Genomic DNA, 12,023 nt, shown 5'->3' with positions numbered 1-12,023 from the left:
CAAATGTTTGGGTGAACTATCCCTTGAAGTTCAGTTTTAACTATAACCCATTTCAAATTAAAATATGCCTTTTTGTATACTTAAATTGTTCATTCACGCAGAAATGTGAATGTTCAAACCCATGTGCCTTTCTTCTTTGTAAAGGAGATGTTATGTAAAATGACAGTCATTCCACTTCTGATCAAAAACGATGCTGTAAAGTAAATGGTGACTGAATCAATAACATTCTCACTTTTTATTTTCAAAAGAAGAAAGTCGTACAGGTTTGGAACAGGGAGAGCAATGTTTCGTTTGTCTCCGCATTTTTGTATTTCGAGTTCATTTTGGGGTGAACTGTTCCTTTAATTGACTCGTTTGACTAGGCTACAAGTCTTACAAACTAACTTGCTGTTATTTTGTGAGCAATCGTTGAAATGTTGTACTTATCTGTTAATTTTTTTATATATATGTAATTAAATATATTTATTATTTTGAGTGGTTTAACGTTTGTTTGTGAGAGTTCAAGAATACAGAACCTCCTGACTATTTCCCGAAATACCATTAAAACAAGAATCTGATTGGCCAGGGGGCGGGGCTTACTGTCTTCTCGAATGTTCATTGGACGAATCTTCTGTCTCTCAAGCGCGCCACGGGACTTTATTAAATTTAGACCCCAGTGAGGCGCAACAGCGGCTGAATGAAGTTCAGCGGATCAGAGGAATTTTACGGCCCGGCGGATTCACATTAAACACTTTCCTCGCGTCGGTTATACATGGAGCCGGTGTCAAGCGACTGGATAATCATGACTCAGTGTTTTGGCTGTGTGTCGTCTGAGTTTGAGTTGTGTTATGTGGAGTAACAGGTTTATTGAGGCGCTCAGAATGATAAAAAACTACTGTTAACTACGTGTTTACATTTACACGTCACCAAAAAGTATCATCGCAGGATACCTGTGTGTATTTGGAGAGCATGCAGCCTTCATGAGTGGCTCGACAGTGCGTGTCGTTGGATGGGGTCTGGTGAGTTTGATGTACAGCGCAGTCAATGGGATGTCAGTCAGAATTGAACACGTTTAGGGCTCACACGGACACTGTAAACGCAGCTCGTTGGATAGACCTGCTTTGGAAATGTCGGCGATATCCGCGGCCGAGAAAGTGGACGGGTTCACGCGGAAGTCTGTGAGGAAGGCTCAGAGACAGCGGGTTCAGGGCTCGTCTCAGTTCGCGGTGAACAGCAGCAGGCCCGCGGCTCCCGAGATCTCGGCGCTCCCGCAGCTCAAAGGTAAGAGGATAAAGCCTGGAAATAGACTCTCAGGCTCCGTCTCAAACCCGTGCGAGCTGCCTACCTAGACAGCGCTGGGGTGCCTACAATGCTTTACAAAGTGACTCATAAAACTAATAAACTATAATAAAACACGCATGGATGTTTTAATCAGGCTTTAAAGTTACCTATTTGTATCTCTGATAAGCTTCAAGTGAAGTATTTACAGCAGGCCCATAACTGTCTGCTGGAAGACTCGTGTGAGTGTGTTTGGGTGTCGACTGTAAACACCAATTGTGTCAACATTGTGTCTTCTTATCAAGGGAAGTATCTTTATTTCATGGTCCAACCTGTGTTTTCGCACATTTCCTGTCTTCTTATTTTTGCCTTTGGAAGTCACGTGGTTGTCAGTTCTGTTAAACCTGTCGATAGAGTGCAACAGTGCCCGCCCACTTTTTTCGATGGCCTATATTTTTTCCATAGGGATTTTGAAAAAGAGTTATAAGAGCCATGGACCTATAACCAGGCAGGTACAAGGTTAAATGCACAACACTACAAACTTTGATTTGAAGTAAAGTATTTGAAAATCGGACACAAAGACAAAGACTGTGTACTTTAACCTGTTGTCTACAAGAGAAAGAAGTGAAGGAGCTAAAAATGAAATTCATCAATGCCCATATAATTGCTTATGAATAGCTGCCTTTCGCCAAATTTACCTCAGATATTAATGAAGAAAAATAAAATTGTGGTATGTCTTGCACACACACCCAATGTTTATAGGATGCATTAGGAGGAGGCCAAACTATGGCCAAGTGATGCTGACATTATTATGGTGATGGTCTGTGACACTGGTTCCGCTTCTGCGTAAAGAACAATTATGTGTGACTGTATGTAGTTAGAAAAGCAATTTAGTTCCTACTATAAGTGAATCTTCGTTCCCAGGACATCCACAAGATGGATGAAAATGCTGATGCTGTAAAAGTGTTGGCAGACATGACAACACATGACAAAATTAAAGCATGTTTATTATTTTGTGGCACTTAAAAAAATAATAATTTGGCACCTATTTTTTTACCTTATAGGAGCCAATGGCTCCTTAATTGATTTGGGCCAGATAAGGCGTGGATAGGTATGCTATCAGGGAAGTTAATATAGCATTGGCGGCAATATGCTGTATCTGGCCCACACACATCGAGCTGGTTTTAGTGTGAGTTGTGGCTTGCTGTGTGTGGCCCATGTGACCTTTGCCACTGCCAGAACTGAGCCCACATGAGGCCCAAACATGTATGCGATTGCCAGGCCAGCCACATTCAGGTTGAGTCTTTGGTATGTGGGCCAGAAGAATGTGGCAGATGTGGGCCACAACTGGGCCAGATGTCATTTTCTATCTTGGTCACATCTTCGTTCAGGGAGAAAATAGGACTATGTCATAAGTTGTTTCGCCTTTTCTACGTGTAAAAGCATTAAGGGAAGCAGGTTGAGGGTGTGATGAGAAGATGCCGGATAGCAAATCTATTAATTCTGTCACCGATTAAACCCACTGCACATCACTCAATAAAACAATCACACTACTGAGAGCTTTTGAAAGTTTTGTATTGTGTTTGGTTAAACATTACCTGTGAGTATGACTCTCAGTTTATTGGCTTGTGAATTAGCAGAACTTGCAGGCAGCCACCGCAAAACTGTTTCAAGCTTCAAGGGATTTGATTTTGGTTGCCGTGTGCTGAAATAAATATAGAAAAAAAACTGTGTGTCGGTGTCTGTCTGCTGAATGTGACCCACAATCTCTGATTCCCCTCCGTGGCCATGGGAAGTGAATATTTACAGTGACAACAAACTTCTATTTAAACGTTTCCAACAAAGACATGGATCAACTTCTTTCAGCTTATCGAACACATTTTTATTTGGACATTTCTACTGTGAAGGCTGAAGCAGCAGCGAGCGTCTAGCATGGGACAGTGTTTTCATAGTAAACAGTTGGAGTGTAACGGTTCAAATTACTCACGGTTTGGTTTGTATCAAGGTTTTAGGGTCACGGTTTTAGTACGGTTCGGTATGTTTAGGGGAAAAGGCCTACTGTCAAATAAAAATAAAGAAAATAAGAAAAAATAATCAAACTACATGCAACCACACAAATAAATACAAAAGAGCAAAGATACAATTAAAGTTGCAAAGATACAAATAAATCCGGTATCTAACAGTAGATTTCAGGTATAGAAATTGAATAGAGTAGTCAAATGAAAATTGCATATTTGACTATAAATTAAAGATTAATTCTTATTAAAGTTACAAAAGCTATTGAGTCAAGAGCAGTGAGTGACTTCCTTGTTTTGTTGTTTGATAAACATTAAACACAGACAGCAGGAATATTAATCTGTTGTCACTTTAAATGGACGGATCCAAAATACTGATATTGGTACTCGGTATTTTTTACCGAGAACCGTTAACACCCCTAGTAAACTGATACATTGTAAACAATATTCTTCAAAACTATAATGAAATGCAATAAAAGAGCTTCTCCTCCCTGCAAACAATACCATTGAGGAATGTGAATATTTAATTTAAAGGTAAAAACAAAACCAAAGGTGCAGGCATCTGTATTAATATCAGTATCAGTAGTAGAGGGCGATCCTCTTAAGATGGAGGTGCCGTCCCAGCATGCAACGCAGCGTGACATAGCTTCACATTCTCTATATTGACATCATCACTCTCCAGGGACGGGCCATGTAACCATGGCAACCGCACGCCCGGGGTGTTGATGGGAACCTCAACAAATTCAATGACTCATCCTGTGCGTGTTCTCGCATGTGTGCGTGAGGGCTAATAAAAGTAAGGCAATCAATGAAAGCGTTTCTGGTGTTGGCTTGAATTGATATGGTGGCTTGTGGTGAATGCACTGACTATAAGCAGAAGTGGTCTGGGAAAGACAGAGCCATTGGCATTCAGATCGGTTGCATAAGGTGTATTAATAGAGCAGCAGTGGGGTTGTGTTGTGTTTGAACCCCCCCAGCTCCGAGAGCGAGTGGCTTACACTGCTGTTCTCTCAAAAATAACATCACGAGCTGAAGTTTACAGGAGCCTGCAGCAGATCCACTGTGGCAGCAAAATACAGTATAAAAAGAGCCGCGAGTAACTGAAAGAAAATCTTTTTTAGGTGACATTAAGAAAGGGATTATGTAGTGTTTACATTTTATCCCCATTGGATTTACTTAGAAAAAACTACTGCGTCAGTCAGACTCAGTACCATGGTTTACAAGGTTTAGTGATGGTACACGACTGTACAAAAGATTGATGTAGTAAATATTGTGAACTAGTTTTACAATTTAAAATTTGTAACAATGTAAAAGTTTTAAGGTCCTTGCACTGAAATTTTCGTATGCGTTTTTTCGTATTCGTCATTCGTTGGCTCTGAATTGTCAAAACACCCCAAAATGCTTGCTACGGATGCAAAAAACACAGAAAATCAAAACCAATCTGAATTTCTTTTTTTGTTTCGGAGGCAGTGTGTAAACGTGATTGACACAACGTGAGGTCGTATTTATTTTTTTAATGTGCGAAAATTTCAGACAAAGATTTCAGACTCGGTGTGCAAGGATCTTTACTGTCACGTTTGATCAATCTAATGCATTCTTGCTGAATAAAAGTATTAATATCTTTAAAAAAAGCAACTTTTGAACAGTAGTGTACATGTCCAAAAAAACTATGATACCTTAGTACTTTTGTAGTGATATTTTGTGAACCTCCTGTGTCCTGTATTAATCATTTTTTCAATGCGAAATGATTTTTAGTGAAGCATATTGAGCCTAATATTCTGATAATAGTGCCACAAATTATTTATGCTGTTTGTTCACGGTCAAAGTTCATGTCAACTAAATGTCCTTCTGGTATTTATAGAGCCCTGTTGATTTATTATTGGTGTACACAGTGTTTGTAGTAGACATGGGTCATAATTACTATATTACCCTCTATATTACAGTCAAGATTCCATAGTCCATGTGAAAACGGACCTAACCTGTGGCACTTGCATTTCAAGGAAGATACAGTATATTATAAATGATTTACTAGGCTTTGCATGTGGTGAAATGGTTTTGATGGATGATAGTAAGCTCTAACCCTTAGTAAATGCTGCAGTTTTATGAGTGGCCTCTTCATGTGTCACTCACCCAGCTGAGGTCACTGGTATTATAGTGAATTATGTAAGATAAGATCCTTCGAAGTACTTCTTGGAACTGGTGGCCCAGGGGTTGCAGGCGATAGGATAGAGCAACGTATGAAACACATGAGGAGTGAATGTGGACCACGGACCATAAAGGCATAATAAATATAGTCCATATGACTCACACACTATATTCTAAGAGCTCTGGAGCCATATGAAAAGTCATGATAAAATTATTCATGTAACCTTTAGTCATTTTAGTTGACTCCTGTAGGATGGATGAGGAGATTTCTTTTTGCTTTGCTGCACACAATGGATGCATGTGGGAATGTTTCTCTGTGTTTGATTTACTGTGATGTTTCTACAAGAAGCAAGCAGTGACATGATGTTTCCATACACCTATTTTTATGCAAATTTTAGGTTATCGCATAAAAAAACACTGAATGGAAATGGTAAGTTGCTCATAATTTCTAGAAATGCACATTAAAAACGTATGCGCTGCTGGATCATTTTTTTATCCGATGGAGGGCTGCAACTAACGGTTATTTTGATAATCGAATAATCTGTCTATTACGTTTTTGATTAATCGGATGAAAAATCTAAAAATTATGATATGACAATTAAGAAAGTCTTTATTAAAAAAAATGATCAATTATTTTAAACAATTTTATTCCCTATCCCGCCCAATGCTGTCCTCCGAGCAATGTGTAATATAAAGCCTATGAAAACATATATAGTGATTATCTATGTTGGCTATGCTGTACATTTATAAGCAGAAAAAAACATAAATCTTAAAACTAAAAACAAATGATTGCTTATGCTTGCTTACTATGTTAAAGCAGGAATTAAAACGACATGGATATAAAGTGTGACGGACATTTATCGAATAAATCCCTCGATGCGCAAAAAATTAATAATGCCCAATTCATTATATATTCATATATATATGCAGTATATTATATATTGACATTATCACTTTGCCACTAAACTGTTTGTTATAGATGCTATTTTTTTTTTAAACTGTATTTTAGCAAAACTTACATTTGTAAAGTATTACTGTCTCCGGGGGTTTGAATCATTTTTATTGCAACTGTGTATAAACTAAACTGAAACTAAACTGGTGCAATAACATTTTGTTACTGAGCTGCCCAGCTGTAGAATGGCCTCCATTCTTACTCCAGTTCATCCAGATTACTGGAATTAGACACACGGTGTAGATTACAACATTCTAGTCCACTCAAGCATTCAGAGAGCTCAGTGCATGTACACACTACACACTCGAATACAATTGGATAACAAGATACCAAAGACAATGCATGCATGTGCTTTTTCTATAGCGACATCAACCATGTTTTAATAATGTGATTTCAAGTTTATTTAAATGTCAATTGTGAATGCTTTTTAAAAGTTTTTTTTTTTTTTTTTTTTTTGGCCTAGTTGCAATAAATATTTAAATATGTCATGTTACCATGTTCCGGTAAGAACATCTTTTTATTCAGGCTTGTCTTCATTGAAATTAAAGGGCAAAATCTGAAGGATGTGTCCAGATACGTTTTGATCATTTAGTATCATGTTCTGTAAAGGCCCATTCACACTGCACCGACAGACTCAGACCGTCACCAGACTACAGCACGTCACTTCTCAGACATTCTTATTCAGATTCTGCATGTTCAGTCGGCAAAAACAAGCTCTGACAGGGGTAACGCACTGATCCGACACAACCCGACCAAGTGTCTGTTGCCAGTGTGAAATGGCCTTAAAAGTATAACATCTCTTTGATGTTTTTATTGTTTTACTTTTTACTTTTTTTGCTTTGCTTTTTGTTTTGTTTTTGTGTCTTGATTTGCTTTTTTTATTTTTGTGTTTTTTGTGTTCCTTTTTTATTTTATTTTAATTGGTCAAATCCATAGATCTCATTCTCATTTGTGTATAAAAATGTTGATTATTGAATTAGACCGTACAGTAGAATGAATAAATGATTTCTTCATTGTTTCAGATGCATCTTCCACAGAGCAGCATGCGCTGTTCATGCAGAAACTACAGCAGTGCTGCGTAATCTTCGACTTCTATGACACGGTGACTGACCTAAAGTGTAAAGAGACCAAACGGGCCACTCTCACTGAACTCGTGGATTATGTGTCCACTAACAGAGGCGTTCTGGTGGAGCCTGTCTACCCTGAGATCACCAACATGGTCAGCATTCATGTGATGTCCACCAATCTTTAAAATTAATGTATTTGTTTTTAGCAAAAATAATCTTCTTTTCCTTGGTGATCTATAGTCAAAGCAAAGTCCAAATTGTTTCTGTCCACAGGTTAGCACAAATATTTTCCGAACACTTCCACCCAGTGAAAACCCAGACTTTGACCCAGAAGAAGATGAACCCACTCTAGAAGCCTCCTGGCCTCACATGCAGGTTAGATGTAGCTTATTCTTTGCATATTAACAATGTAAATATTTATGAATTATTATACTTAATTTACCTCATAGACAGCAATGCATGTAAATAAATTAAACGAGTCAACTTTAAAGGAGAACTCGGCAACTCTAGCGAACTCTAGTCACTTCTTCGCTGATTTTCCCTTTTGTTGTCGCATGTTTTCCCCACGAGCTCCCCCTACAGCTGTGGGGGGGGGCATATATTTCACAACACGGTCGTAAAAAACTCACTTGCGGCGGCCTCCTCCCCCTCTCTACCGCTGCTCATGTGCGTTTGTTTTGATCGGAGCAAGCCAACTGTATCGTGTGGAGCTATGTCTACCGAGGTGGGTAATCTGGTAATACATCATACATGCGTGTGTGTTTATGTCGAATTGTCGTAAAGCAATTCGTGTTTCGCGCTCGTTCTCGTTCTCGTTCTCGCTTCTCACGAGACTTCCAATTTCTATCTTGCCGGGACGGTAGTCCCCAAGTTGCAAGGTTGGTTTTCCGCCTGGGAACGCTGGGGGGAGCGGGGAAAGTCACCAGTATCACGAGAACAGGTTGTTTAACCATCCAAATGAATTCTAGACAGTTTTATTAAGTTAAAAAAGTTACCAAGTTCTCCTTTAAGACTTATAAGACCAGCCTTTTATTAAGGTTATAAAGAATATAATTGTTGATGTAAATGCATACACTAGTTCATTTACATTGCTTACATTTTGTTTGTTTGAATGTTTGTTTTTAAGCTATATATTCTAGGCCTGGGCGATATGGCCAAACAAATATTTTTTCATTCACGTTTAAAGGCAGATTTTTGCCCCTGAATGAAAGTTGTAGAGACCAGACAGTCAATTGTGGTTTTAAACTACTCTTTATTGTCAGAACATGACAAACACTTGCCAAACAGGTGAACATTTCACAAATCTGAGGTACAACATTCAAAGCACTTTTGAATTCTTTACACTTTTTTATTTTATTTTATTTATTTTTTACCTAAAATAAGTATCTTAATAGAAAAATTACCTTTCTTAGTTTCTGCATGTTCTAACAGGTAATATTGTTTCAAATCATGGAGCAGGTTTGTGTTGCCTGACTTTGATGACACACATCTTCATCACAGCTTGCAGTGCAGGCTGCAATATATTAATAATATTACTGTCTGTTTTGTCTCTTAGGAATGCACATTTGACAGTATTAACCATTGGTCATCCATAGTAGCATACATTTAGATTGTGATAACCATATAGCACCTCACTACCATGGTAAAATGTAAATATATGGTTTCTATGGTATTTGAATAACATGTATAACCATTCATTGTATAATGAATAACAGTAGCCTAAATACATTTACTATAAATACAAATACTGTAGCTTAATTACAAAAAAATACTGTTATCACATTATATAATATATTATATATATTGTCTGATACTGATATGGTGGCTGGTATATATATTGTATCCCAAGTTCAAATGAGTGGCAATGTTTCGTTCCACTTGTGGCACATAAACATTATATCAGAAAATTATATTATGATAATTACCATTACCGTTTCATCGCCCAGCCCTAATATGTTCTAATATATCTTTCTGCATACTGGAAGCATTAAATTGTGTCTTTTGTTTCTTCATTAATTTTTTCATCTTTTTTTCAGTTGGTGTACGAGTTTTTCCTTCGATTCCTAGAAAATCCAGACTTCCAGCCAAGTACTGCCAAACGTTACATTGACCAGAAGTTCGTGCTACAGGTATTATGTGCTTTATATTAATTCATGAATTACAAATATAATACACAAATTTAAAAAGTCTTTTTTTCTGGGCTTTTGCCATTTTTTAAAAGGAGCAGTAAAGCTATTTAAAGCTACACTGTGTGATTTTTACCCCCATCTAGCGGTGAAATTGTATATGACTACCCAGTGAATATTGGCTTCTGTTCCTCTCAATTCCGAGGGCGTTTTAACTCCTACGGTGGCCGTATTATTCCAAGATTAACATGGCTTCCAGTTATCGACTTCGTCCATGACAATAATAAACAATACGTCTAAAATGAATAAAACTACAGGACAGATGTCAGGAGGTAAACGTCACCCTTGGAATCGGCTATCCCAGCATAATCAGATTAGGCTAACGTTACAATGTGTACACAGTAAAAGCAATTAAAAATAACTAAAATTTACAGTGTCCTTTTTTTTATATAGCTTAAAAAATTGCGCCTTTAAAACTATTCATTACCTGTGATCCGTCGCAGCACAGATTTATGTTACAAGGTAAACAATACTTTTTCACCATTGACGCGAGGATGAAGTTATACTAGAGGTCGTTCTGGCGTTATGCACAACCATGCTATGGTTAGACAAGCAACTATAAAACTTTGAATTTACACAAATGAATTACAACAGGCTGAATTACCTGTCGAGAAGAAAGCAGGCAACCTCGGCGTCCGTTTTAAAATCTTTTCTCCTCATGAGTGCTTTCCATCTGGGAAAAGTTACTCCAATATTGACTATGGTCTTGCTGATTTGTCTGTCGCGTTGACGTTTTAATTCTCTCTTTCAAGTGTGAGTACGCACGCACGCACACACACACACACACACACACACCACACTATCTTTCAAATCTGCCGGCACTCGCGAGTAATCTCCCCCTCGCATTCGTCACGGTGTCACTGAGTGAAAAACGCAAAAGGCGAAGATTGAATTTACAGGCATGTCCCTCTTTGGCTAATGTAGTTTCAAGATGGAGGGGCAACATGGCGACCGGCATTCGAACCCCTCACCCGTATGTACTTTCAATGGCAGATTATAAACTTAAGAGAATACTTTATTACTTGAAAGAAGTAAATATACATTAATGAGCACATATATTTTTGAAAGAACTAAGTGTTTTTTGCTAAGAATCAACTAAAAAAGTTACACAGTGTAGCTTTAAACATTCTTAAAACAGGATAAATTTACCTGAAGCAATATTTGCAAGAAATATTAAGTTTTCTTTCTCTTAAAAGGGCTATATATAAGAATTGTTATGTATTAATCACTTTTTTCATTGCCAATGTGTGAACGGTTTGTAACGAAACAAGGCTATCTGCGACTTCCTAGGTAGTCTATGAAAGTAGACTGTAGACTGATTTTTATGCGAAGCACTGGGGACGTTTTTGCTGTGAAAAAAAAAGGATGTGACGGTTTTTTTTTTGTTTGTTTTTTTTTTTTACTTTTTCTTATTTATTCTTAAAACGAAACTTGATGTTTCTCTGGCTCCAATGGGAATAAAAGAAACGCAGCATCATTCAACATATTCTCTTAAAACGAGTCATATCGGTTTTATCAGTTGTGATCCTAAAGTAAATGTGTCCTGTTTTTAGGATTTTTAGGAAAACGAAAAATATAAAGAAAATGCTTTTTTTCCTAGAAGACCACATAATATATTTATTTTCTCACTCTGACTTTTACAAATGAAGTAGAAAATATTTAGAAATATGAAATGATATGCTTGGGAGAACTGCCTCAGTCAGTCCCTGTCCCTGCGTAAACCGCTGGGTCATCAGCTGTCCATATCGACCCGGTCATTCCCCCTGAGTGCACTGAATGCTCTGGAATGTAGAGTCAGTGTGGAAGGTGGTAAAGCCGAGTTTCCATGATGTGAGCGTTTCCTGGGCTGCTTTAAATAGCGCCCTGTTTACGCCACAGGAAGGAAAGAGGCAGCATTGCAGTCCAGGCTGGGATGAAGAACATAATGACAGGGGGTTAAACAGACAGCAGACACAAGACAAAAAGAGTCATTCTATCAGGGATGTGGTGGATAGCGTTCACTGATGCCTGATGCATTATTTTTCCATTTGGAGATGCTGTTGTGCAGGAATTACACATTTAAGATTAAAGATAAAAAGTCAAAATGAAACTGCATTTTCTACTCATTGTGGTGTATTTGTGAACCGGAAATTCAACAATGTTGAAAAAATGTAGGATGGAACTCGATTTTATTTGTTATATTTATTAGTTGTATAGCTTTTTGTTAATTGATGTTATTTTTTTATGAAAGATTACAAAAATGAAAAAATGACACTCAGTGTGCTAGTCTTTTATGCTCCCTGAAGTTGCATATATTTGATAAAAAATACAGTTAAAACAACAATATTGGGAAATATTACATTTAAAAATATTAATTTTAATATATTTAAAATTTATTAAAATGTAATTTATTCCTGTGATC

The 12,023-nt window shown here is 37.5% G+C and overlaps 1 protein-coding gene across 1 annotated transcript in view; it reads left to right on the top strand.

Annotated features, from left to right (window-relative positions):
- The first annotated feature begins 948 nt into the window (after positions 1 to 948).
- ppp2r5a (protein phosphatase 2, regulatory subunit B', alpha isoform) overlaps positions 949 to 12,023 on the top strand; it is a 29,774-nt gene continuing 18,699 nt past the window's right edge. Inside the window, exons 1-5 of the mRNA XM_079887358.1 lie at positions 949 to 998; positions 1,082 to 1,260; positions 7,392 to 7,588; positions 7,710 to 7,811; positions 9,473 to 9,565. Coding sequence (XP_079743484.1) covers positions 1,107 to 1,260; positions 7,392 to 7,588; positions 7,710 to 7,811; positions 9,473 to 9,565 — 546 coding nt within the window. The 5' untranslated portion in view covers positions 949 to 998; positions 1,082 to 1,106. The remainder of the gene's footprint in view (positions 999 to 1,081; positions 1,261 to 7,391; positions 7,589 to 7,709; positions 7,812 to 9,472; positions 9,566 to 12,023) is intronic.

The sequence above is a fragment of the Squalius cephalus genome (genome assembly GCF_949319135.1).
Source record: "Squalius cephalus genome assembly, chromosome: 12".
Lineage (NCBI taxonomy): Eukaryota > Metazoa > Chordata > Actinopteri > Cypriniformes > Leuciscidae > Squalius > Squalius cephalus.
Note: the sequence above shows the minus strand (reverse complement) of the source record. Positions and strands in the feature narration are given on the sequence as shown.